At 61.2% G+C, this 26,542-nt stretch overlaps 2 protein-coding genes across 4 annotated transcripts; both read right to left on the bottom strand.

Annotated features, from left to right (window-relative positions):
- Positions 1-777: 777 nt before the first annotated feature.
- LOC142047755 (uncharacterized) lies at positions 778-5,940 on the bottom strand. Its single transcript, XM_075072417.1, has 5 exons — positions 5,847-5,940; positions 5,536-5,628; positions 4,985-5,149; positions 1,669-2,607; positions 778-785 (listed from the first exon to the last, which is right to left on the bottom strand). Exons 1-5 carry the CDS (start codon positions 5,938-5,940, stop codon positions 778-780), a joined length of 1,299 nt encoding a protein of 432 aa, XP_074928518.1.
- Positions 4,568-25,022, bottom strand: LOC116831187 (uncharacterized). Of its 3 annotated transcripts, XM_075072132.1 has the most exons (14): positions 24,886-25,022; positions 23,493-23,553; positions 23,252-23,398; positions 22,451-22,561; positions 21,441-21,503; positions 10,572-10,673; positions 10,385-10,396; positions 9,692-10,104; positions 8,973-9,059; positions 6,586-6,634; positions 6,204-6,288; positions 5,847-5,919; positions 5,536-5,628; positions 4,568-5,149 (listed from the first exon to the last, which is right to left on the bottom strand). In XM_075072132.1, exons 3-11 carry the CDS (start codon positions 23,333-23,335, stop codon positions 6,217-6,219), a joined length of 993 nt encoding a protein of 330 aa, XP_074928233.1. In that variant the 5' UTR covers positions 23,336-23,398; positions 23,493-23,553; positions 24,886-25,022; the 3' UTR covers positions 4,568-5,149; positions 5,536-5,628; positions 5,847-5,919; positions 6,204-6,216. The 3 variants fall into 3 exon arrangements, with proteins under 3 accessions (XP_074928233.1, XP_074928234.1, XP_074928235.1); XM_075072133.1 differs by lacking the exons at positions 4,568-5,149; positions 5,536-5,628; positions 5,847-5,919; positions 6,586-6,634 and having other exon boundaries at positions 6,205-6,291; XM_075072134.1 differs by lacking the exons at positions 4,568-5,149; positions 5,536-5,628; positions 5,847-5,919; positions 6,204-6,288 and having other exon boundaries at positions 6,504-6,588.
- Between the last annotated feature and the right edge of the window lie 1,520 nt (positions 25,023-26,542).

Raw genomic sequence — 26,542 nt, 5'->3', positions numbered from 1 at the left:
GGACTGTTCGCTGCAGTAGCAGGAGGGTTTATAGCCATGGTGAGCCACGCACAGCCATGGAGCTGTGGAGCCCGGCCCTGGAGAACTCAGCCCTGGAGAACCGGCCCATGGAGAGCTCAGCTCCAGAGAACTCAGCCCCAGAGAGCCTGGCCCATGGCCATGTTTGCACTCTCGCTTGCTGTCACAGGGAGGGATCTGCAAAGCACAAGCATGTCCTTCCCACCCTGCAGCCCAGGAACACCCGTGTGTGCCAGGAACCCTCAGCCATCAGGAAGGGCAAGGGAGGGGGGTTTACATTGCTGGGTCTCCATGCTCCACCCCCCAGTTCGTGCTGCTCCTGAGGCTAAGAGCCCCTTTACCATCAGTGAGAAGCCACACAAGCCTGAAACCTGCCCCAGCCCAGCCTCGCCAGGTCCCTCCAGACAGACCGTCTGCTGCTGAGCTCCCAGAACACTCCGCTGTTGGGGGTTGCTCATGGGGATGTCTGTGGGGAGCAGGGGTGGCTGGGTCTACAGAGGGGAGTGTGGTGGAACAGCTCTATTGCTGCATGCGGCAGGCAGCCGTTTCTGGGAGACGGCACCCCTGACTTTGGGGGCAGGACCTTATGGGGATTATGGGCTGGGGCAGCAAGGAATGGAGCGGCCCCAGAGCTGCCTCTGGCTGTGGGGTCCCCAGTCAGCTCCCGTCAGCCCAGCAAGGCCAGTTCCCTGGGGCAGCGCTTGCCATTGCCAGAGAAACTGCAACTGCAGGCAGCCAGAGCCCTCCTGGGCCCCACTGCTAACGTCCTGCAAGTGCAAGGACAAGGCTCAAAGCCGGCCCCATGGCGTAACCCCCAAGGCCACTAGGGGGGAGCCATTGCCGAAGACACCTGGGTGCTGGGAAGTTGCTTGTAAGTGGCTGTTCCACAGGCTTTTCCTGCGCCTGGGATGTTTGAGCCCCACGGGGTGGGGGTGGGGGCAGAGGTGCAGGAACTGGGGGTGCTGAATCCCTCGTCTGGACCTGGGTCCATCACACCCAGGGTTTACAATTTTGTTCAATGGTGGCAGCACCCCACTCTACACACTGTCCCAGCCCCTGGGGGGGGGGAGAGGGGCTCCAGGCCCCCGGCTAAGCAGTGAGTGGAGTGGAGGCCAAGCCACTGGGGGGCTGCAGCCCGCCTGACTCCATGGATGCCCCCCCCAGTGTGCCGCCTCCTCCCCAGCTTGTGGCAGTAGGATCCCTAGGTCAGGGGGTGGGGGATGCTGGCGCCCGCTGGCTGGTAACGCCCAGGAAGAGGCTGGTGACATCGTGTTGCTAATTCATCTTTATTAGATAGACCATAGCAAAGCCCAACTGCCCTGGCTGTGTGGGCGCCTCCCCTGAACCCCAGCTAGGCTCTGTGCCCCCTCAGGGGAGCACCAGGGCCCCAGGTTGGGGCCAGTGTGGCTGGAGTGCAACCTGAGCACGTGGGGCTGGCCCCACTGCCTCGCTTGGCCTGTCGCTTGCCATCCTGTGTGGCTGGTGAGAGCCCTGGCAACACCACAATGGGAGCAACCTCGCCTGGGCTGGGGCCTGGGGCCTCTTCAAACCCGCTCTGCCTGGCCTCCCTCACTGTCGCCTGAGCCGCAGGCTCTAGCCCCTGGCCTCACCCTCTCCCCAACCTCCAGCCCCACCCCCGAGATATTTTACTGGCTTCTGGGAGCCACTCAAGGAACCATCCCCCAGGCCCTCTGCGCCCCACAGACTCACTCTTTACCCTAGAGCATCCCCCAAACCTACAGCCCCCCCCCTGCCTCTTGCACTGCTGGCCACCTGGGAGGGCCTGTGCACAGCGTGGGCTCCCATGGGCTGAGCCCCTTCTCCCGCAGTGAGGCCCACGGCGGTTGCTGCCATTACAGAGGGAGCGTTCGGTGGCACTCGGTTCGCCAAGGAAGGGCCAGGCTGAGCTGGGGGGGTAGGACGTATGTGGCTCCCCCTGCCAACCCTGGTGCCCAGGGCCCCAGCCAGGCAGTGCCACCTCCAGCCGTAGGTGGCTGCTCTGCTCCCACCGAGGGCACGTCGCAATCTCAGCCAGACACCAGAGCTTGGGCTGCGTCTCCTGCATCAGCCCAGCAGCATGGAGCTTGGGGCTTGGGTGCTGGTGCTCTGACTCCAGGCAGGGGCCAGGGCTGCCCTCCTTGGGGCTGCCACCTGGCTCCTTGCCCTGCAGCCCCTCACCCTGCACCCCGGGCTGGTGCTCGCCCACATCTCTGTCCCACTTGCTGCAGGGGGCCCAATGCAGCTGCTTCTCTTTCTTGAGGCGCCGGCGGGCGTTGGCAAACCACGTGGAGACCTGGGTGAGGCTCATCTGGCTGGTGATGGCCAGCATGACCTTCTCGCCCTTGCTGGGGTAGGGGTTCCTCAAGTGCTGGCCCAGCCAGGCCTTCAGGGTGCTGGTGCTCTCCCGGGAGGTGGCCATCTTGGCTCGGGACAGCTCCGTAGGCAGGCCCTGCCCGGAGCAGGAAGTGCACAGCACGGGGCCGGGTAGGAGCTGGAGGTTGTAAGCAGCTGTCACCTGGAAGGCACAGGACGGGGCGGTGAAGCCCTCCGTGCAGAGGTGGCTGCAGGAAGGGGCTCGCTGGTGGATTGCTCAAGCCTTGAGCTCCCAGCCCTGCCCTAGAGCATCGCCCCGTGTTCAGCCACATGGGACTGGCACATTTGTTGGGCTCTGCTCCCCGAGGGGAGAGCAGGGCCTTTGCTCTGGCCAATCTTGTGTCCTTCCCCCATTGCCTGCTGGGGCTCCCAGTTCCTCTCTGGTCTTCTGCTGAGCACACTGGGACGTGCCCCTCAGGCCCCTGCACCCCTCTAGGTGCTGTCCTGGGGGCAGGCTGGACTCTATGGATACATCCCCCAGGCCAGCCCACTGTGCTGCTGCGGCTGCTCCAGCAGCGGTGCGGGGGGGGGACGACCTGGCCTGTCCCAGCTCTGCCAGATCAGACCCTTGACCTCCTGAGCTGATCCTGGGGACAGTCTGTGGGGCAGGGGAAGGAGGGTGCTGGGCAGGACCAGCTCTGCCCACCCCCCAACTCCCAAGTACAGAAAGCCACAAGCAGCCCCCTGGGGTTTGCTGGGGGGGCTCCCAGCACCCACCTCTGCTCCTGTGGCTAGTGTGGCGGCCCCCCCACCTGAGCTGCCGGGCAGGGCAGGACCACAGCTCCTGGGAACTATTGTTGGGGGAGGGTTAGCGTGCCCCTACAGCCAGCTACCCCCCCCACTCAGCCACCCCACAACGGGGACAGCTACTACTCCACAGGGGAGACAGGCCAGGCCCAGTCTCTGGGGCAGCGTGTACACGGCTGGCTGCAGGGGACCAAGGCGAGAGTAGCAGAGTGAGCAGTGATTCCCAGCTGTGACCACTCACCTGCAATGCCCCCCGGCCCCCAGTGCCAGGGCTACACCCCAGGAATTCTGATTCCCTGTCCCGAGCCACCCACCAGCCTCCTCCCCCATTTGAACTCAGGATGGCAGATGCTTTGCCAGCGAGTGCTCGGCCCCTGCCCTCCTCCCAGTCACAATGGGTGCAGCTAACTGCCTGCCCCTCCACTGTCCCCACTGGGTGGGGGGCACATGCAGGGCACCCTCTGAGGAAGGGTGACAGCCCCTGCCCCTCCCCCAACACCCCAGGCCTGGCAGTATGTCACTTACTGGCTGTGCAAGGAGATGCAGGTGCAGCGGCAGCAGATTGGCATCCTGTGGTGCTGGGTAGGTGCAGGGCAGCTGCAGGACAGTGTGGTGAGGGGGAGGCAGCAGCCCTGGGGCCCCCCACACCCCTCTGTGGCCCCCTGGCTTGTTGCCAGCCTGACTCTCCCCCAACACCAGCTGTGCTGTTGACATGCTGCTGGGATCAGTGGGAAGGAGCCCAAAGCTGGGAGCTTTATAGGGGACTGGGTGTGGGGGGGGGGGGGTCCTTGTGGGGCCAGCAGGGTGATTGACAGCTGCTTAGCAAGGCTAGCAGTCTGGTGCCAGCTTGCGTTAAAGCGCCCGCAGATTGTCTGGATGGTAAATCCCCCAGCACAGCTGGTTCCCTGTGAGTCAAACATGCCATGGTCATGGCACTACCACACTCCCATGCTGGCCATCCTGGGGGGTGACACGTGGTGCTAGGCTGGAGGAACCCCATGCATACGGCAATAGTGCTCGGCTGGCACAGTGGGGTCCTGCAGCACCAAGATGTGGGGGGGATGGGCTTGGCCTCCTGGCCCTCACTGGGGCCCATGGGAGTGACTGGAGGGCAGCAGCGGTGGGCCTGGGGAGGCAGGGCTGGTGGTAGGGGCAGGGGGGCCTGGGAAGCAGATTCCACACAGCAGCAGCTGCTCAGTGGTGCCAGGCGAGACCCCAGCGGCAGGGCGAGGTGGTGGGTATGGGCGTGTGCACATCAGCATCTCATCTTGGTGCCACCTGCCCTGCCCCTGAGGAGTCTTGATTGCAGGAATCCCGTTGCCGTCAGCCACACTGTTCACTCAGTCCCTGGTGGGAGGGTGCCCCTGACCCTGAGGGCCGTTCAGGCCTCTGCCCCCGCACCTGGCCAGGGCTGACGCAGATGCAGACCTACAGCTGCACGTAGTGTTTTATTTCAGTGTCAGGATCCATTAGAAAAAAGCAGAGAGGCAAGGGTGTGGGGCTCCGGGGGCTGGGTGAGGCACCTGGCACGGTGCATGGCGCTGGCAGACCCAGCAGCCGGGCGGTAACCGAGTGAGCCCCGTGTTGGTGGAGACAGGAAGCGCGAGGGCAGGACAGCAGGGGCTGCAGGTCAGGACTGAGGGGCATCCAGCTGTGGGAGGGGCTGTGTGAGTATGAACATTGGGAAACACGGCGCCTCTTGCCCCTGCTCCGGCTGGGCAGTCGCTAGCAGGGCCCATCCACTGCCCTCCTCCAGACCCTGCACCCTCGGGGCTGCCTGAGCCCCTGGCAGTGGGTGGGACTAGGGCTGGGGCTGGGAGCCGGCCCCCCTAGCGGGAGAACTTGCGCACGGCGCGGTATGAGGCTGGCACGGTGAGGTGCTGCGCCTGCCCCCGCTCCTCCTCCTCCGTCAGGTCCTCGGCAGAGCCCCAGCGCTTCCGGGCCTGGCCACTGCCCTTGGGCAAGGGCAGACAGGCCAGCGCCCTGTTCCTGCCGCGCACCGCTGGCAAATCTGGGGGAGAGAGAGGACAGGGCAGGGTCAGGGCAGGAGATGCGGCCCCCTCCCAGCACGGTCTACAACCCCCCCCCACAGAGCCTGGCAGCCCCTGCCCTGCCCCCCCTGCACTAGGGGCACAGCTGCGGCTCAGCGGGTGCACATGGTGGCACCGAGCAGGGAATGCCCAGCACTTTGCATGGCCCTTCCCCCCAGGTAGCCAGGCTAAGCCCTGCCCCCACTTGTGTGCCCCTCCCCCCATGCACACACTGCTTTCGGCCCCCCTCCATGGACCCGCCTTCTGGAGAGGCCGCGAGGGAGGCGCCCAACCCCTGGAGCTGGGGGAAGGGGCCCCTTGAAGGGTGGACAGACAGACAGACAGACAGACAAGGGGCATTTCTCACGGGGCAGCGTGGCAGCTCGGTCCCGCGGCTTCTCTGCTCCCAGGTAGTGTCTGGCCAGGTGCCCACTGTAATCCCGCACGTTTTGCTTGGCACCTGCCAGGACACACGGCTCAGCCCTGGCCCGGTGGGCACTGCCCCCCCACCCCAGGTGACCTGGCCCCAGGGTGGAGATTGCACCAAGCGGGCTCCAAGGAGTCTCCCAGCAGGCAGGGCCTTGGCTTCAGCCCCACCCAACCCCCTTCCCAGCGCTTTCCCGTGCCGTGTGTCATCAGAGGGGAAGGGCCCGAGGCAGGGGGGCAGGTCCTGCTCACCGTAGCTCTGGATGAGCAGGTCCATGACCTGGCGGTGCCCGTGCAGAGCAGCAATGTGCAGCGGGGTGTAGCCCTGAGGGGACACGGGAGGCATCAGGACGCGAGGGACTGGTGGCTTCAGACCCCCAGTCCAGACCTGGCGGAAGGAAACGGGGCTGCCCAGGAGACTCCCCTCCCCCCAGCAATCTCCCCGCCCGGGGGATGTGGGCATCACCCCCTCAGAGAGGCCCCCCATCCCAGAAAAACGCCCCCTTCCACAGCACAGCCCCCTACTGATCTCCCCGTCCCCACCCTTCCCAGTGAGACCCCCCCCAGCATCCAGTCCTGCTGCATCAACAATCACCCCCCCCCGGGCACCAGTGTCCACTGCCTAATCTGTCCTGAAGAGCCTGCTGCGAGGTCTGTCCGTCTGTCCGTCCCCGGGCACCTGCATACTCACGCCCTGCTCGGGTGGGGGTGGGGAGAAGAGAGCACAGGGTTAGTGCAGAGCTCCAGGACCACGCTTCCAGTTAACTCTTCATGCCCTGCACATGCAGTGCCACGCTGCCAGTGCAGGGCAGGCACCAGCTGGGCCCTGGCTGCCACTCCTCCCCCAACATGCCCCATCCCACCCACCTGAGCTCAGGCCCTCGCCCAGCACAGCCCCCTCCGCCTGGTCTCCTGGCAAGCCCCCGGCAGCCCTGCATACCCTCAGCTCCTCCCACCCACACAGCAGCTGGGCACAAAGGCAGGTACTCACGTGCTGGGTCCGAGCATGGGGAGCAGCGTGGGGAGGGGGAGAGAAGAACCTGTTAGAACCAGGCACCTATGGATCACAGCCCCCCCACTGCTCACAGCACCCGCCCCCGGCAGGGCCGGTGCAAGGATATTTTGCACCCTAGGCAAAACTTCCACCTTGCCCTGCGCTCCCCCCCGTAACATCGGTTCATTGAGGGGCAAATCCCAACAAGCCTTTACAGACCCCAAGGGCCAGCCTGCCCAGGGGCTGCTCCCCAGACCAAGTTCCCCCCTTCTCGCCCCTGAACTCCCCTGGAGGGTGCACAGCCCCTCCATGATCCCTCCCCACCCCACCCCACCCCAGCAGCCCCCGCCTCGAGTCCACTCACTGGCTTTGCTGGGCTTGGGCCGCTGCAGCAGCTCGGCAGGGAGCAGCCGCCTTCTGGGGGCTCCTGCAGCAGATGCATGTGGGCAGAGGCCCCCATGCGCCTCCCCAGCGCCCCCCTCGCCGTGCTTGGGCTCTGCAGCTCCCAGGAGTGTGAGCTACCACCGCTGCCTCTGCCCCTCCTGGAGCAGGCTCAGGGCCTCCTGCCCCGGCGGCAACTCACATGTCCGGGAGCCACAGAGCCTGAGCACGGCGAAGGGGGAGCTGGGGGGTGCACGGGGGGCCTCTGCCCACATGTATCTGCTGCAGCCTGCAGGAGCCCCCTGGGGAGGTGCCAGGCCAGAGCCTGGGCAGGAGGGGCAGGGGGCGCGGCTGCTCTCCGCTAGCAGCGCTGCTGCCTTTGCAGGGCTGCCGGCTCCTCCATGGCTGGGGCTCGCTGCCCCCACAAGCCAACGCTCTGGCTCTCTGGTGCCTCTGGAAGGTGGCTCCTCCCTGCCAAGCCAGGGCACCACTTTTTGGTGCTCCCAGGGCTGTCCTTAGGATTTATGGGGCCCTGTGTAGTGTTATTAAACTGGTGCCCCTATGCCCAATGGCAGCCTGAGCTTGCAGCCTGGCTGGGGCGGGGGGCAAAGGGACAAGGCAGAAAGAATAACAAGAAGCCCAGCCCACCTCACGGTGGCAGAGTCGCAGTTCCCTGCAGAGACCCCTGTACCCTTTCCCTCTCGCAGAATGGACACACAGAAGGTACCCAATTAAAAGTGCTAAACTTGGGGGGAAAAAATGTCAACCACAGGTTTTTTGATATGCTCTGAAGTTTGTCAGACATTTATTTGCAAAAACTTTGTAGTAAGGGTGAGTCAGCTGTCCTGCTGAACACAACATGAAATATTATGGAATACATGATGCAACTCTTCTCTGTTTTATATTTTCTTAATCGGTATTTCTAAGCTGATTTTATATTTTAAACTACTCTTAAATGTACTCATTCCAGGCTACTACATACGTAACTCACTGAAACCAACATTATTTTAAATTAATCAATCACAGAGGTTTAGTGTGTTCATAACAATGTTCTTTGCTTTTAGAAAAAGGGACACTAATTTACTGTGTGTGATCTCCATAACAATACAAGTTTATGAAATTTCACCAACTTTAAAAAAATATGTTTCCAAAGATTTTAGGCATCACAAAGGATTTTATATCTTACTAAGGAACGAATTTTGCTTAAAACTAGTTCATCAGATAGTCAGAAGTAAAGAAAGGGAAACTCTTTGTCCAGCTATTGCTAATGAAATATTTTTAAAACAAATTTTAAACGAAGGTCCCTCAGACTGACATGTTCTGAGTAAACATTACAGTGACGCACAACTGGTTTTGTCAGTACATTCAGAAACTGACAGTAGATACCTGGGGCTTGGCAAATGCCTGTTAAATGGTCTCAGTGTTGTGTTAATAGCTCTGGCAGGCTGGAGACTTTTTCTCTTAACTACTAGATCCCCTTCCCAGGAGCCTGCAGGAAGGGTCAGAACAGGGATAGGAAGGGCCAGTGGGGTGGACATTAAGACCCAGTGGTGCCCCAAATTTTCAGGTGCCCTACGCAGCTGCCTGTGCCTGAGGACGGCCCTGAGTGCCCCCAACTCCTTGCTGCCCTAGGCCAAGGAGCGGCGCCAGGGTTTTTGGCGCCCTAGGTGGGGGTCCTTCCACGCTCCTGGTCTTTGGGGCACTTCAGTGGTGGGTCCCGGAGCGAGTGAAGGACCTGCCGCAGAATTGCCGCCAAGACCCGGAGCACGGCAGGACCCTCTGCCGCCGAATTGCCCCCTAAATGGAAGTGCCGGCCCTGTCTAGGCCACTGCCTAGTTTGTCTAGTGATTGCACTGCTCCCTCCCAGGGCTCTGCCCCACTCGGCACTCAGCTCCCCAGGCTGGGGACCCCACCCTCCAGACCTCACTCAGGAAGGTGGGAGGCCATGGGCCCGGGTCTCCTGCCTGGGGCTGGACAGGGCCCCGAGCCCGCCGGGAACTCACCGATCGCGAGTTGACATCGGCTCCTGCAGCCACCAGCAGCGAGGCCAAGTCCTCCTGGCCATGCTTGGCCGCCCAGTGCAGCGCTGTCTGTGGGGAGAGGCAGGGCTGGGCTCAGACCCCCTGCTGGCCCCCCCAGCCCAGCCTCGCTCACCCTGCTCCCCACCATGCTGGGCTCAGGCAGAGCCACCTTTGCCCCACTCTCTGCCCCACTCATCCAGAGCAGAGGATCTACCTTCAGCGCACCTCCAGTGGGAAACATGGGCAGAACACAGATGCCGGCACCTCTCCCCTGGCCAGCTCCATGGCTCTTTCCCATGGGGCTGAAGAGGGAGCTGAAGGGGGGGGGGGGGGAGGGAGTCACTATGTTTAGCCCCTGTGCAGAGACCAGTGACAGTGGGGCAGGCCTAGGTGAGTGCAGAGAAGGAGGAACTATTTTCAGGCCCATCAGATGGGGAAACTGAGGCCCAGGGAAGGGGCTGGCTGTGAAGGCCCAACACTGAACCAGCATCAGAGCCAGAAGCAGAACCCAGGAGTCCTGACTACTAGCCCTGAGCTGAATCCATCTGCCCACTCTGTGCTAGTGTCCCACTGGGGCCCCCTGCCTAGCGCCCCCTCTGCCAGCACTCAGCTCGCTTGGGAGGAGCCAGGGAGCCCCGGCCCTGGAATGCAGCAGGGAGGGGGCGAGGCTGATCCTGGGGTCCCAGAAGGCTCATACTTACAAACTGCTCCCGGCCGAGATGGGCGCCGGCACCGGCAGGGACGGGTGGAAGGGACGGGGCAGAGAAGGAGACATGTTAGAAGCATCACATGGGGCCCCCAGAGCCAGTGCGGTGTTGGTCCAACGTGGGGGAGGCCAGCCCAAACCTTCCATTTGGGGCAGGAAACTCAGCCTCCAAGCATCTGGATTTGGAAGCCCCTGGGGAGAGCTGTTCTTCGGGCCTTGGACCCCCCTTCTTCCCTGGCTGGACTGCTTTGCTACTGCCCCCTGGGGCTGGGCTGGGCTCCCGTTCAGATCCCCAGGCTCCCTGCTGGGCACTGGGGATCCCGCCAGGGACCAGGGCTCAACGAACCCCAACACTCCCCACCCTGAGCCTCTGCAGAAGCAGCCAGCTCCACGGCCCCGACTTACCCCCTGAGCCGCACCGGAACCAGAGCCCAGCAGGTCAGCGACGAGGGAGAGAGAGAGACAGAGAGCAGGAAATCAGAGACTGTAGGATGGGGGGGCAAGAGGGCAGGGAGGGGACAAACAGGTGAGGCCAGTGGGTTCATTAGCTGCAGGAGGTGCTGGGATTTCACAGGAGTTTGGGGTCCCAGGCCCCTCTGGGATTTGCAAGGCAGCACAGAGGAATTGGGCGACCCAGCTCCAGGTCAGGGCTGGAGGGAGCATGGGCCTGGCATGGCGCTGTACTCACCGAGGTGAAGTCCTGCAGCACATCCCACGGGAGCAGAGAGAGAGAGAGAGAGAAAATGGGTGAGCTCAGGTTAGGGCTGGGGCAGCCCCCCACTCTGGGACACAGAGCAGCGGGTCGGGCACAGAACCCCTCCTGCTTTCCCCAGACTGGCTGAGCACATCAGGCCAGGCATGAGGGCCACACTTGCCTTCCTGGTGGCCAGGGACGGGTCCTGTTTGAGCAGGTGACTCAGGGTGAGCAGGTGCCCGCTGGCTGCCCCCTGCAGCCACTCCTTCTCCACGGGGTCCAGCTGGGGGAAGAGACACAGTGAGTGACAGTTAGCAGCATCGGGGCCCAGCCGGGCACAATGGCCCTCGGCCCAGAGACAGATGGGTTCCCATTAGGGCTGTCAGGCAACTGAAAAAATGAATTGCAATTAATCGTGCTGTTAAAGAAGGACAGAATACCATTTATTTAAATATTTCTGGCTCTTTTCTACATTTTCAAATATACTGATTTCAATTACCACACAGGATACAAAGGGCACAGGGCTCACTCTATATTATTTTTATTTCAAATATTTGTACTGCAAAAAACAAAAGAAATAGTATTTTACAATTCACCGAATACAAGGACTGCACAGCAATCTTTACAAACATAGAATTATGTCCAAAAATAACTGCATTCAAAAATAAAACAATGCAAAATTTTGGAGCCTACAAGTCCACTCAGTCCTACTTCAGCCAATCGCTCAAACAAGTTACATTTGCAGGAGATAATGCTGCCCTCTTCTTGTTGACAACGTCACCTGAAAGTGAGAACAGGTATTCTCATGGCACTGTTGTAGCTAGTGTCACAAGATATTTACATGCCAGATGTGCTAAAGATTCATGTCCCTTCATGCTTCAACCACCATTCCAGAGGACAAGCATCTGTGCTGATGACAGGTTCTGCTTGATAACAGTCCAGAGCAGTGCAGACTGACGCATGTTCATTCTCATCATCTGAGTCAGATGCCACCAGCAGAAGGCTGATTTTCTTTTTTGGTGGTTTGGGTTCTGTAGTTTCTGCATCGGAGTGTTGCGCTTTTAAGACTTCTGAAAACATGCTCCACACCTCATTCCTCTCAGATTTTGGACAGCACTTCAGAGTCTTAAACCTGGCCGCTGGAGACTGTAACTATTCTTTAGAAATCTCACAGTGGTACCTTCTTTTGTGTTTTTGTCAGATCTGCAGTGAAAGTGTTCTTAAAACGAGCAACATGTGCTGGTCATCATCTGAGACTGCCAACATGAAATATATGGCAGAATGTGGGAAACGGAGCAGGGGACATACAATTCTCCCCCCATGGAGTTCAGTCACTAATTTAATTAATGTGTTATTTTTTGTAATGAGCACCAGCAGCATGGAAGCATGTCCTCTGGAAACGGTGGCCAAAGCATGAAGGGGCATACGAATGTTTAGCATATCTCACACCTTACAATGCTGGCTACAAAAATGCCATTGAATGCCTGGTTCACTTTCCTGGTGACATTGTAATTAAGAAGTAGGCTGTATTTACCTACTGTAAATGTAAACAACTTGTTTTCTCTTAGCGATTGGCCTGAACAGAAGTAGGACTGAGTGGACTTGCAGGCTCTAAAGTTTTACATGTTTTGTTTTTGAGTGCAGTTATGTAACAAAAAAAATCTACTTGTATAAGTTGCACTTTCACGATAAAGAGATTGACTACAGCACTTGTATGATGGTGAATTGAAAAATACTATTTCTTTTATTCATTTTACATGCAAATATTCGTAATAAAAAATACATAAAGTAACACTGTACCCTTTGTATTCTGTGTTGTAACTGAAATCAATATATTTGAAAATGTAGAAAACAGCCACAAATATTTAATACATTTCAATGGTACTCTAGTAACAGTGCAAATCACTGCAATTAATTTTTTTGAGTTAATTGTGTGAGTTAACTGCAATTAATCAATGCCTAGTTCCCACCTCTCAGCAGCACTGAGGCTCTGCAGGGCCAGGGGGAGGGAGGGCTCACCCTCAGCCCCGAGGGAGACGGGTTCCCACCTCTCAGCAGCACCGGGGCCCGCGGGCCAGAGGCGGCGGCGGGGGGCTCACATTCCCAGAGGGACGGGTTCCCACCTCTCAGCAGCACCAGGGCCCTGCAGGGCGGGGGGGTGGGGAGGGGGGCGGCTCACAGTTCCAAGGAGACGGATTCCCACCTCTCAGCAGCACCGGGGCCCGCCGAGGCCGGGGGGTGGTCACACTGGCCACTTGGCCCAGAGGAGATGGGTTCCCACCTCTCAGCAGCCCGGGCCCGCAGGCTGGAGGAGGGGGGCCTCACAGGCCCAGAGGGAGACGGGTTCCCACCTTCAGCAGGGAAGATGGGCAGACCCCAGCTCGAGAACAGAACGGGATGAAGCGAGGAGGGGCTCAGCGTCGGCTGCCGGAAGGAGTCGGGCTCTCACCTGGGAAGTGACCCAGAGCCTGAACACGGAGGTCTCTTGCGCGTGCCTGGCCTTGGGCTCACCAGAACAGTCTGTGCTTCAGCCTCCCTCTCTCTTGGGCACCTACGCCTCCCTGTGCCCGTGTCCGGGGACGAACAAACCCGCCTGTTGTGCCAGCGCGTGCGAGTGTCACTGGAAGGCTGGCAAGGTGCAGTCACTCCGGCAGGGCGCACAAGTCTCTGCCAGGGGCTGGCTCAGTGGGCTGGCTGACAGAGCTCACGGTGCAAGCAGGAGGGTCGGAGCCCTGGAGGTCCTGTCTAAGGAGGTGGGGGGGGCTGCATGGCAGGAAGAGGGAGATCCCAGGGGGCTGGAGGGCCTGCACTGATGGGGCCTGTCCTAGAGACTGTTCCACGGCTGGGGCATAGCACCGATCCTGGGCATCAGACACCCCATCCTGCTACTACTCACCGCCACAGAGCTGGAGCCAGGCTGCTCCCTCCTCTTCGAGGCATCCTGCTCCAACTCTCAGGCTGCCGGGAGAGCAGAGGGAGAGGGAGGGAGGTGCATAGGGCTCCGGAGAAGGCGCTCTCCCACACATGGGGAGGGGAGCTGCCGCAGCTGCAGCCAGTGCCCACTGCCCGTTCTGACAGCACCAAGGGACACCACAGCTGGGGGAAGTCCCAGCCCCACCTCCTCCCCCACCTTCCAGGGTAGAGAGCTGCCCACTTCTGGGGAACCTCCCTGCACTGCCTGCCAGCCCTCTGTCGGGTGCCAGCTCTCCGCAGCCAGGACTGACCCGGTTCCGTGTGGCAGTGACCCAGGAGCTGCCAACCTGCTCGGCCAGCAAGTCAGGCCTGGGGTCAGGCCCTGGATCTGTCTGCTCCACAGAGCGGGGCCAGGAATACTGCCATGTCTGGTCATACCAGACCCCGGCTGGCCCACAGGGTGCTGGCACCTGCAGAGCACACAGAATCCTGCCGGGGCCCGGCCCAGCCCCTGCAAATTCCCCAGCACCCTATTCAGTCCTCAGCGCACGGCCCAGAGCTCCCAGCAACTCCTGTCTGCAGCGCCAGGAGGGCCTCAGCGCTGCCTCCTCGTGGACCACCCAGCACGTGTCTTGGAGACACTAGGTGCGGTTCCCCCTCCCCATGGATCCCGCTAGCAGGGCAGACATGCGCGTTGGCAGCTGCCAGTGACCCGACTCCTGTGCAGGATCTCTTTTGTGCCCCCAACACCTGGGGCTCTAAACCTGCTGCCATGCCCCCAAGACCACGGTCGCCCACCAACATATGCCATCTCTGCCCATTCACCGGGGTGTCTCCCACAGCACACCCCTCCCCGGGTCAGATACCTTCTACCCCATGCAATCCCTGGGGGGTCCTGCCTGGTGCGAGAGCCCAACCTCACTCCTCCCGCACCACTGGCTACTTTGCGGGGCACCCTCACCGGAGAGACACTCTGCTCCTCCTCTGCCGCTCTTGGGGGTTCAGGCCCAGGCTGTGGGTTGGGGGCTGTAGCAGGGACCCCCTCGAGGCTGCCCAGGCTGCAGTGCTCTGCCCCCCAGGAGACAGCCAAGGGAGGAATTCAGGATGAGCTGCCTGTGGGTCTGTCTCACCACTAGCTGGAGCACAGGGCTGAGAAGGCTGCAGTGAAACAGAGCCCTTGGGCTCCATGCTGGGGCCCCGCCCAGAGCTCTCCTCCTTCCCGTCCCCTTGCAAACCAGAGCTCTCCTTTCCCCTCTCCCAGGACCCAGAGCTCTCCCCTGCCCATCTACCCCAGACCCAGAGCTCTCGCCCTTCCATCCCTCTACAGACCAGAGCTCTCCCTGGGCCCAGAGCTCTCCCGCTTCCCCTCCCGCCAGAGGCTGATCTGGAACATGGGAGCCCCTGGCTCCAGCACCTGAGCTCAGGTGGGTCAGGTGGGGCAAGCTGCCTGAGGGGAGAGCCCCAAACCAGCCTGGCACCACAGCAGGGGCCAAACCCCTCAGCCCCCTTCACCACGGGGCCTCGGAGCTGCACAGCACGTGTGCCCTGCCTGAGCCCGATCCTCACCTCTGCAGCCAGCAGCACCCTACGTGCCCTCCCCAAGCCCCAGGATCACACAGGTCCCTTGGGGCAGGGGATGTGGGGGCTGCTTGTGATGGAAGGCCAGGGAGCCAAGGGAGGGGAAGCCCATGGCAGTGCCATGGGGCAGGGTCCAAGGTTCCCTGTGTCTCACCGAAGCACTGAAGTCAGTGATCAGGATGTGGGGCAATGCAGGCCCTTCCTCTGCCCTGCCCTGGGCCTCCCGCAGGGCCATGCTGGCCGGCGGGCCAGGCGCCGCTTCCTGGGAGTGCTGCTACAGCACCACGTACTTCTCGCCCTGCGGTCAGATCACAGCATGTCATGGCCTGGTGCACTCTGCTGGCCCCCCCGGGGATCCCATCCCACAGAGCCCAGGAAATGCCCACTCACCTCCCCTGCGGAACCAGGGATAGCTTGTTCCCAAGCTCCATGAAGGCCTCGGGGCTGAGCTGTGGGGACAAGGGCCGTGTCAGCAGGGCAGGGCTGTTCAGACCTTCCTGAGACAGGGACTCCCATTCCTGCCACTGGGAGCCAACCACAGTCCCTTTCCAGGGGGACCTCGTCCAGCTGCCCCCATCCAGGAGCCAGACAGCAGGCTCCTGACAGCAGCTGGATTCCCATGTTCTGCCCCTTTCCCACCAGAACAAGGCACGAAATGCTGAAACCTCCTGTCCCCCAGAGCATCCTGGCAGCCAGTGTCACTGCAGCTGGAGCAGCCCATGGAGCCCGGGGACCCCGCCTCCCTAACAGCCTGTGTTGGTGACTCCCCAGGACAAGATCAAGATCATGCGAGAAGAACTCCCGTCTGTTGACTGATCCCTACCTGCCCATCTCCAGCGCAGAGCTCCCTCCCCATCGTGCCGGGCCCCCGGCCCCTGCTCCAGGCTGAGGAGGGCTGTCACCGCCCTCAGTACAGCGTAGGAAACACCCAGCCACAAACAGACCAGGTCCGTCTGCACAGGGATAAAAGCTCCGCAGCATGGTCGTGGCTGGCCAAGCAGCTGACTTGGCTCTGGGAGAACAAATCACCATGCAGACGTTTGGGCTCAGGCTGGAACTGAAGCTCTGGGACCTCCCACCCTGCAGGGCGCCTGAGCCTCTGCACAGTGATTTTCAGCCTACAGCCAGAGCCGCCAGCCACAGGGTTTAGCCTGTGTAGACGTAGCTCTGGGGTGAGAGCTAACAGCTGGGGGTGAAGCAGCACCACACAGGCCTCTGTGCAGCATCCTGCAGGACCAACGCGAACATGCAGCTAGCATGGACTGAGCCCCATGGGCGGGCAGGTCACCCACCTCAGGCAGCCCAGAGCCCAGGGGCGGCTCCAGCCCTAGCATGCCAAGTGTGTACTTGGGGCAGCATGCCGCGAGGGGCGCTCTCGGCACCAGGAGGGCGGCAGGCGGTCTCCGGTGGACCTCTCGGTGACCAGCGAGCACCCCCCGCAGCCATGCCGCCCGCTTGGGGCGGTGGAATGTCTAGAGGCGTCCCCTGCCAGAGCTCCACGGTGGACAGGGTCCCCCAGGCAGCCCCATGGGCAGAAAGGGTCACACACCCGCAGACCAGAGCCCCATGGGCAGGCAGGGTCACCCTCCCCCAAAGCAGCCCCAAAGCCTCATGCGCAGGCGGGGTCCCCCCCCGGCAGCCCCAGAGCCCGACAGGCAGGCAGGGTCCCCCCAGGCAGGAAGGCTGAGTGCTCAGCAGCCCACAGCAGGTTCGAGGTCACTAGTTCAGCGTGTTGTGTACCTGCTGAAGCTTCTCCCCAGGGCAGAAGGAGCTGCCAGGAACCCCTGGCTGACAGGGTTTCCTGGGGAGAGTCCTGGAGAGGACTGCGGCCTGGCTGGATCACACAAAACCCTATCTCCCAGAGCAGACATCCAGACAGGAACCCCTCCAGGGCTCCACCAGACTTGCCAAGCTGACAGCTTCACAGAGGGGAGGAAGTACTAGTTTAACGTGACCCTTGCACAGGGCCCTGGGGCTGGAAGGGGTCTGGGGGCCCAGCCATCCCTGCTCAACAGCCCCCAAGGCAATGTCCTTCAGGAGCTGCCTGAGGGCAGTCTACTAGGGGGTCGGCTCAGGCAGTGTGCACCAGAGAGCCGTCACCCAGATCCTACCCCCAGTGGGGCCAGGCCAGTTTGGGTGAAGCTGGCTCCCAGAGACAAGCCCACCTCTTACTGGCACCTGCCAGGTTACATTGCAAGGGTACCAGGAGAGACACAGGACGGCAACACAGGTTCAGCCCTGAGACTCATTGCCCAGTCTCCAAAAGCGCCAGCCCAGACATGTCAGAGGATCCTACAGTCAGTCACAAGGAGAATTGGCCCCACAAAGGTTTCACCCTGATCTCCAAATAGTCAAGATCAGGTCAGACCCTGGAACTCTTCCAAACATTTTGTCAGCATAACTGTAACATCTCTGGAGATCAGGGATCATAGAATCATAGAATGTCAGGGTTGGAAGAGACCTCAGGAAGTATCCTAGTCTATCCCCTGCTCAAAGCAGGACACAGTTCCCAACTAAATCATCCCAGCCAGGATTTTGTCAAGCCTGACCTTAAATCCTCTTAAGGAAGGAGATCACACCTCCCTAGGAAACCATTCCAGTGCTTCACTGCCTCCTAGTGAAAAAGTTTTTCCTAAATCCAACCTAACCTCCTCCACTGCAACTTGAGACCATTACTCCTTGTTCTGTCATCAGGTACCGCTAGAACAGTCTAGCTCCATCCCCCTTGGAACCTAGCCAAGTTCTTGTCTCATGACCTCTTGTGGCAGTGAGTTCCACAGGTTAATTACACAAATGCGTGATAAGAATTTCCTGTATCAGTTCTGAATTTCCCACCTGTTGATTCACTGGCTGTTCCCTGTGCCTGTGCTGTGGCTCAGTTTTCCAGCCTTGTTCATTTCTCACCCTTCCCTGACCCCCCAGCTGTGTGCGACGGGGGCCAGCGCTCCCACAGATCCGCACCATCGATTGAAGCAAGGGGCTGGAACAATCCCCCATGTTATTCTCCACCTCGGCCCTGGTGCAGCTCTTCTGCCTGCAGCTGCACATTGAGCACAGGTCTCCCACTGCTGTCTGCAGTGGCACCCAGCTCCCGTCCCTGGCAGGTAATCTAGGAGGTGTCAAACTGTCCCCACCAATGTGCATCATTCTGTGTTTATTGCCACTGACTCCCATTTGCCACCATGGTCCGGATTCCAAGGCCAGAAGGGCCCACTGTGATCATCCAGTCTGACCAGCCCAGAGACCTGCCCCAAACCATTCCTAAGGCAGAGCTCTTGGGGAAAACCTCTCATCTGGATTTAAAGGAGTCAGTGATGGGAACCCACCCCTGCCCAGGAAGTCATTTCCAGTGGGAAACACCTCAGCGTTTGAAAAATTACACCGTATTTCCTCACTTGTCTAACTTCAGCACGTCCCGTGGATGGTGTTAAGCACCTTCCTCTGTGCCACTGAACACCACAGCTGAAGTGAGACAATCTGGTTGTCATTCCCCTGGTTACGTCTTGCCATCTCCAGCCTGGACTAGTACCTTCCCGTCAGCTTGCCCGTTCGCCTGCCACCCTGCCCACCTCCTGCTCAGATCACAATAACGAGATTAAACCACACAACTCCCAGCATGGCACCTTGCAGCCTGCTCTGACCTTTGTGACATGGAAAGAACTGTGACTGTTCCTCCCCGCTCCCTCCGTGATGACAATGAACCTCTCTAGCAGCTTCTTGTGTGCAACCTCCTCCACCCAGAGGTTGGAATCAAATGAATGAGGCCACCTGGTCCTTCTCCAACACAGGCCTGCACCAAGATCCATTTCGAGTTACACCTTCACTTAAACCACTGCAGCTGTGTGTGCAGACCAGCTCTGCACAGGACCAGGCGGGCGGACACATCACCTTTGCCAGCTCTCGGTCCAGGCCAGAAGGCCTGCCTGCGAGCCCCAGAACGAGCTGGCTGGCCCCCCACACCCAGAGTGCCAAGGGCCACTGCTGGCTGAAATCTGCCCACAGTCCATGAGAGGCAGCCAGCATCTCTCTCAGGAGCTGTGGTCAGAGCGAGTTCTGGAAACACTCTGGCTGGGCTGATTAACACGGCTGCCCAGAGAGGGGATGGACAAGTGGGGCAATTGACCAGGACCTGGGCCCACAGGTGCCCCCATGAGAATATAGTATTCTTATTAGCTATTGCAACTTTTTGTTTATGGAAGGGCCCCCACCAATTGCCTTTGGCCCCAGGCTCCCTGAATCACTCTGGGCAGCCTGCTGATAAATTGGTTAACGAATCCGTTGCTCAGCCATTGATGCCAACAGGGAAGCTAAGCCACAAACCCCCATCCTGTTAGCACAGGGAGAGGAAAACCGAACAAATACACAGGGGAATACAAACTGATATATCCTGCCTGACTGCCCGCCCCCACAGCCTTGGGCCATTTCTGGCAGGACTGCTGAGGGAGAAGGCGGAGACTTCTGGCTTCATTGGGAACTGTCCCAGGAAACAGACAAAGGAAGCCCAGGCAAGGAGGGGCGGAGCTGAGATTTTGGGGAGCAGGCCAGGAGAGGCGTGGGTTGCAGGCAGCTGTGAGCAGCTGTTTTAGGGAGGGGCCTGGGAGCAGATGAGCGCCCAGATGGGAACACCGCCCGGCGTGTCCCTGCTCAAGTGGATTATCTCCCAGGGTTGGATCCGAATAAACACGACTAATCACACTTCTCAGGAATATTAACATGTACAAAGCCCGCTTAGCTCTGGCCAGGACGGGAGCGGGAAGGTCAACGCAGGCTAATGAGCACAAGCATGTGCGGTGTCTTCCAGGCGCTGACCCACAGCTCTCCTAGGTAAGGACAGACTTCAATCAAAGCACTCCCTTTTCCCTTCAGCTGGGGTCCACCGCCCCAGCGAGCCTTTCAGCCATGGCTCCCTGGCAACAGCCCACACTCTGCCTCCAACTCCACTGCCAGCTCGCTTGGCATTGGCCCAGATCCCCTGGAGCCCAGGCTTTCGCCCCACCCACGTGGGGGGCCAAGGCTCTTGTCTAGTCCCCAACCTCTGGCCCTCTTTGCTCTTCTCTGAACTCCCTCAACTTTCTCTCATGGCTGAGCCCCGCCTGACACTTACATGCTGGGGTAGGGGTGTCTCTCATGGCCCCAGGGTCTGCCCACGGGGCTAAGCACCGATCCTGGGGGAGTCTCCCCAGGGGCCAAGGACCCTTGGGGAGTCTCCCGGGGCCAAGCATCGATCCTGGGGGGTTCCTCCGGGGGCCAAGATACCGGATCTCTGGTGGGGTTCTCTTCGAGGTCCAGCACCAATCTCTGGGGGGGTCTCCCCAGGGGCCAAGCACTTATCCTGGGAGGCTCCCTGGGGCCAAGGCTCGATCTGGGGGGTGGGAGACGGGTTCCCACCTCTCAGCAGCACCGGGGCCCCGCAGGGCTGGGAGGAGGGGGGCTCACAGGCCCAGAGGGAGATGGGTTCCCACTTCTCAGCAGCACCAGGGCCCCGCAGGGCTGGGAGGAGGGGGGCTCACAGGCCCAGGGGGAGACGGGTTCCCACCTCTCAGCAGCACCGGGGCCCCGCAGGGCTGGGAGGAGGGGGGCTCACAGGCCCAGAGGGAGATGGGTTCCCACTTCTCAGCAGCACCAGGGCCCCGCAGGGCTGGGAGGAGGGGGGCTCACAGGCCCAGGGGGAGACGGGTTCCCACCTCTCAGCAGCACCGGGGCCCCACAGGGCTGGGAGGAGGGGGGCTCACAGGCCCAGGGGGAGACGGGTTCCCACTTCTCAGCAGCACCAGGGCCCCGCAGGGCCGGGGGTGCGGGGAGGGCGGGGGCGGCTCACAGTTCCCAGAGGGAGACGGGTTCCCACCTCTCAGCAGCACCGGGGCCCCGCAGGGCCGGGGGGTGGGTCACACTGGCCCTTGGCCCAGAGGGAGATGGGTTCCCACCTCTCAGCAGCACCGGGGCCCCGCAGGGCTGGGAGGAGGGGGGCTCACAGGCCCAGAGGGAGACGGGTTCCCACCTCTCAGCAGGGAAGATGGGCAGACCCCAGCTCGAGAACACAGGACGGGGATGAAGCGAGGAGGGGCTCAGCGTCGGCTGCCGGAAGGAGTCGGGGCTCTCACCTGGGAAGTGACCCAGAGCCTGAACACGGAGGTCTCTGCAGCGTGCCTGGCCTTTGGGCTCACCAGAACAGTCTGTGCTTCAGCCTCCCTCTCTCTGGGCCACCCTACGGCCTCCCTGTGCCGTGTCCGGGGGACGAACAAACCCGCCTGTTGTGCCAGCGCGTGCGAGTGTCACTGGAAGGCTGGGCAAGGTGCAGTCACTCCGGCAGGGCGCACAAGTCTCTGCCAGGGGCTGGCTCAGTGGGACTGGCTGAGCAGAGCTCACGGTGCCAAGCAGGAGGGTCGGAGCCCTGGAGGTCCTGTCTAAGGAGGTGGGGGGGGCTGCATGGGCAGGAAGAGGGAGATCCCAGGGGGCTGGAGGGCCTGGCACTGATGGGGCCTGTCCTAGAGACTGTTCCACGGCTGGGGGCATAGCACCGATCCTGGGCATCAGACACCCCATCCTGCCTACTACTCACCGCCACAGAGCTGGAGCCCAGGCTGCTCCCTCCATCTTCGGAGGCATCCTGCTCCAACTCAGGCTGCCGGGAGAGCAGAGGGAGAGGGAGGGAGGTGCATAGGGCTGCCCGGAGAAGGCGCTCTCCCCACACATGGGGGAGGGGGAGTGCCGCAGCTGCAGCCAGTGCCCACTGCCCGTTCTGACAGCACCAAGGGACACCACAGCTGGGGGAAGTCCCCAGCCCCACCTCCTCCCCCACCTTCCAGGGGTAGAGAGCTGCCCACTTCTGGGGAACCTCCCTGCACTGCCTGCCAGCCCTCTGTCTGGGTGCCAGGCTCTCCGCAGCCCAGGACTGACCCGGGTTCCGTGTGGCAGTGACCCAGGAGCTGCCAACCTGCTCGGCCAGCAGAGTCAGGCCTGGGGTCAGGCCCCTGGGATCTGTCTGCTCCACAGAGCGGGGCCAGGAATACTGCCATGTCTGGTCATACCAGACCCCGGCTGGCCCACAGGGGTGCTGGCACCTGCAGAGCACACAGAATCCCTGCCGGGGCCCGGCCCAGCCCCTGCAATTCCCCAGCACCCCTATTCAGTCCCTCAGCAGCACGGCCCAGGAGCTCCCAGCAACTCCTCGTCTGCAGCGCCAGGAGGCCTCAGCGCTGCCTCCTCGTGGACCACCCAGCACGTGTCCTTGGAGACACTAGGGTGCGGTTCCCCCTTCCCCCATGGATCCCGCTAGCAGGGCAGATCAGGCGTTGGCAGCTGCCAGTGACCCCAGACTCCTGCTCAGGATCTCTCTTTTGTGCCCCCCAAACACCTGGGGCTCTAACCTGCTGCCCATGCCCCCAAGACCACGGTCGCCCACCAACATATGCCATTCTCTGCCCATTCACCGGGGGTGTCTCCCACAGCACACCCCTCCCCCGGGTCAGATACCTTCTACCCCATGCATCCCTGGGGGGTCCTGCCTGGGTGCGAGAGCCCCAACCTCACTCCTCCCGCACCACTGGCTACTTTGCGGGGCACCCTCACCTTGGAGAGACACTCTGCATCCTCCTCTGCCGCTCTTGGGGGTTCAGGCCCAGGCTGTGGGTTGGGGGCTGTAGCAGGGACCCCCTCGAGGCTGCCCCAGGCTGCAGTGCTCTGCCCCCCAGGAGACATGCCAAGGGAGGAATTCAGGATGAGCTGCCTGTGGGTCTGTCTCCACCACTAGCTGGGAGCACAGGGGCTGAGAAGGCTGCAGTGAAACAGAGCCCCTTGGGCTCCATGCTGGGGCCCCGGCCCAGAGCTCTCCTCCTTCCCGTCCCCTTGCAAACCAGAGCTCTCCCTTTCCCCTCTCCCCAGGACCCAGAGCTCTCCCCCTGCCCATCTACCCCCAGGACCCAGAGCTCTCGCCCTTCCCATCCCTCTACAGACCAGAGCTCTCCCCCTGGGGCCCAGAGCTCTCCCGCTTCCCCTCCCGCCAGGGCCTGATCTGGAACATGGGAGCCCCTGGCTCCCAGCACCTGAGCTCAGGTGGGTCAGGGTGGGGCAGCTGCCTGAGGGGAGAGCCCCAAACCCAGCCTGGCACCACAGCAGGGGCCAAACCCCTCAGCCCCCCTTCACCACGGGGCCTCGGGGAGCTGCACAGCACGTGTGCCCTGCCTGAGCCCGATCCCCACCTCTGCAGCCAGCAGCACCCTACGTGCCCTCCCCAAGCTCCCAGGATCACACAGGTCCCCTTGGGGCAGGGGATGTGGGGGGCTGCTGTGATGGGAAAGGGCCAGGGAGCCAAGGGAGGGGGAAGCCCATGGCAGTGCCATGGGGCAGGGTCCAAGGTTCCCTGTGTCTCACCGAAGCACTGAAGTCAGTGATCAGGATGTGGGGCAATGCAGGCCCTTCCTCTGGCCCTGCCCGTGGGCCCTCCCGCAGGGCCATGCTGGCCGGCGGGCCAGGCACCGCTTCCTGGGAGTGCTGCTACAGCACCACGTACTTCTCGCCCTGCGGGTCAGATCACAGCATGTCATGGCCTGGTGCACTCTGCTGGGCCCCCCCGGGGATCCCATCCCACAGAGCCCAGGAAATGCCCACTCACCTCCCCCTGCCGGACCAGGGATAGCTTGTTCCCAAGCTCCATGAAGGCCTCGTGGGCTGAGCTGTGGGGACAAGGGCCGTGTCAAGCAGGGCAGGGCCTGTTCAGACCTTCCTGAGACAGGGACTCCCATTCCTGCCACTGGGAGCCAACCACAGTCCCTTTCCCAGGGGGACCTCGTCCAGCTGCCCCCATCCAGGAGCCAGACAGCAGGCTCCTGACAGCAGCTGGATTCCCATGTTCTGGCCCCTTTCCCACCAGAACAAGGCACGAAATGCTGGAAACCTCCTGTCCCCCAGAGCATCCTGGCAGCCAGTGTCACTGCAGCTGGAGCAGCCCTATGGAGCCCGGGGACCCCGCCTCCCTAACAGCCTGTGTTGGTGAGTCCCCCAGGACAAGATCAAGATCATGCCGAGAAGAACTCCCGTCTGTTGACTGATCCCTACCTGCCCCATCTCCCAGCGCAGAGCTCCCCTCCCCATCGTGCCGGGCCCCCCGGCCCCCTGCTCCAGGCTGAGGAAGGGCCTGGTCACCCGCCCTCAGTACAGGCTTAGGAAACACCCAGCCACAAACAGACCCAGGTCCGTCTGCACAGGGATAAAAGCTCCGCAGCATGGTCGTGGCTGGCCCAAGCCAGCTGACTTGGGCTCTGGGGAGAACAAATCACCATGCAGACGTTTGGGCTCAGGCTGGAACTGAGCTCTGGGACCTCCCACCCTGCAGGGCGCCTGAGCCTCTGCACAGTGATTTTCAGCCCTACAGCCAGAGCCCAGGCCAGCCACAGGGTTTTAGCCCTGTGTAGACGTAGCTCTGGGGGTGAGAGCTAACAGCTGGGGGTGAAGCAGCACCACACAGGCCTCTGTGCAGCATCCTGCAGGACCAACGCGAACATGCAGCTAGCATGGGACTGAGCCCCATGGGCGGGCAGGGTCACCCACCTCAGGCAGCCCCAGAGCCCAGGGGCGGCTCCAGGCCCTAGCATGCCAAGTGTGTACTTGGGGCAGCATGCCGCGAGGGGCGCTCTGCCGGTCACCAGGAGGGCGGCAGGCGGCTCCGGTGGACCTCTCGGTGACCAGCAGAGCACCCCCCGCAGCATGCCGCCCTGCTTGGGGCGGTGGAATGTCTAGAGGCGCCCCTGCCAGAGCTCCACGGGTGGACAGGGTCCCCCCAGGCAGCCCCATGGGCAGAAAGGGTCACACACCCCGGCAGACCCAGAGCCCCATGGGCAGGCAGGGTCACCCTCCCCCAAAGCAGCCCCAAAGCCTCATGCGCAGGCGGGGTCCCCCCCCGGCAGCCCCAGAGCCCGACAGGCAGGCAGGGTCCCCCCCCAGGCAGGAAGGCTGGAGTGCTCAGCAGCCCACAGCAGTTCGAGGTCACTAGTTCAGCGTGTTGGTACCTGCTGGAAGCTTCTCCCCAGGGCAGAAGGGAGCTGCCAGGACCCCCTGGCTGACAGGGTTTTCCTGGGGAGAGTCCTGGAGAGGAGGGCTGGCCTGGCTGGGATCACACAAAACCCTATCTCCCCAGAGCAGACATCCAGACAGGAACCCCTCCCAGGGCTCCACCCAGACTTGCCAGCTGACAGCTTCCCAGAGGGGAGGAAGTACTAGGTTTAACGTGACCCCTTGCACAGGGGCCCTGGGGCTGGAAGGGGTCTGGGGGCCCAGCCACTCCCTGCTCAACAGCCCCCAAGGCAATGTCCTTCAGGAGCTGCCTGAGGGCAGTCTAGGGGGTCGGCTCAGGCAGTGTGCACCAGAGAGCCGTCACCCAGATCCTACCCCCAGTGGGGCCAGGCCAGTTTGGGTGAAGCTGGGGCTCCCAGAGACAAGCCCCACCTCTTACTGGCACCTGCCAGGTTTACATTGCAAGGGTACCAGGAGAGACACAGGAACGGCAACACAGGTTCAGCCCTGAGACTCATTGCCCCAGTCTCCAAAAGCGCCAGCCCCAGACATGTCAGAGGATCCTACAGTCAGTCAACAGGGAGAATTGGACCCCCACAAAGGTTTCACCCTGATCTCCAATAGTCAAAGATCAGGTCAGACCCTGGAACTCTTCCAAACATTTTGTCAGCATTAACTGTAACATCTCTGGAGATCAGGGATCATAGAATCATAGAATGTCAGGGTTGGAAGAGACCTCAGGAAGTATCTAGTCTATCCCCTGCTCAAAGCAGGACCAGTTCCCAACTAAATCATCCCAGCCAGGATTTTGTCAAGCCTGACCTTAAAAACCTCTAAGGAAGGAGATTCCACCACCTCCCTAGGGAACCCATTCCAGTGCTTCACTGCCCTCCTAGTGAAAAAGTTTTTCCTAATATCCAACCTAAACCTCCTCCACTGCAACTTGAGACCATTACTCCTTGTTCTGTCATCAGGTACCGCTGAGAACAGTCTAGCTCCATCCCCCTTGGAACCTAGCCAAGTTCTTGTCTCAGTGACCTCTTGTGGCAGTGAGTTCCACAGGTTAATTACACAATGCGTGAATAAGAATTTCCTGTATCAGTTCTGAATTTCCCACCTGTTGATTTCACTGGCTGTTCCCTGGTGCCTGTGCTGTGGCTCAGTTTTTCCAGCCTTGTTCATTCTCATCACCCTTCCCTGACCCCCCAGCTGTGTGCGACGGGGGCCCAGCGCTGCCCACAGGATCCGCACCATCGATTGAAGCAAAGGGGCTGGAACATCCCCCATGTTATTCTCCACCTCGGCCCTGGTGCAGCTCTTCTGCCTGCAGCTGCACATTGAGCACAGGTCTCCACTGCTGTCTGCAGTGGCACCCAGCTCCCGTCCCTGGCAGGTAATCTAGGGAGGTGTCAAACTGTCCCCACCAATGTGCATCACTTTGTGTTTATTGCCACTGACTCCCATTTGCCACCATGGTCCTGGATTCCAAGGCCAGAAGGGCCCACTGTGATCATCCAGTCTGACCAGCCCAGAGACCTGCCCCCAAACCATTCCTAAGGCAGAGCTCTTGGGGAAACCTCTCATCTGGATTTAAAGGAGTCAGTGATGGGAACCCACCCCTGCCCCAGGAAGTCATTCCAGTGGGAAACTACC

This window comes from Chelonoidis abingdonii, chromosome 14 (assembly GCF_003597395.2).
Source record: "Chelonoidis abingdonii isolate Lonesome George chromosome 14, CheloAbing_2.0, whole genome shotgun sequence".
NCBI lineage: Eukaryota > Metazoa > Chordata > Testudines > Testudinidae > Chelonoidis > Chelonoidis abingdonii.
This window is presented reverse-complemented; position numbering and strand designations above follow the sequence as displayed.

What these genes read in the sequence shown, in the direction of transcription:
- LOC116831187 (XM_075072132.1), bottom strand. Translation starts at nt 23,335, where the DNA reads ATGGCCCTGCGGGAGGGCCCACGGGCAGGGCCAGAGGAAGGGCCTGCA. An exon ending in TGGGCTCCAGCTCTGTGGCG is followed by an intron (nt 10,674 to 21,440) that starts GTGAGTAGTAGG and finishes CTCTTCCCCCAG; the next exon opens with CTGGACCCCGTGGAGAAGGA. An exon ending in ATCTCGGCCGGGAGCAGTTT is followed by an intron (nt 9,060 to 9,691) that starts GTAAGTATGAGC and finishes CTCTCCCCACAG; the next exon opens with ACAGCGCTGCACTGGGCGGC.
- LOC142047755 (XM_075072417.1), bottom strand. Translation starts at nt 5,940, where the DNA reads ATGCCTCCCGTGTCCCCTCAGGGCTACACCCCGCTGCACATTGCTGCT. An exon ending in CCGAGCTGCCACGCTGCCCC is followed by an intron (nt 5,150 to 5,535) that starts GTGAGAAATGCC and finishes TCTCTCCCCCAG; the next exon opens with ATTTGCCAGCGGTGCGCGGC. An exon ending in AGCCTCATACCGCGCCGTGC is followed by an intron (nt 2,608 to 4,984) that starts GCAAGTTCTCCC and finishes TCAAGGCTTGAG; the next exon opens with CAATCCACCAGCGAGCCCCT.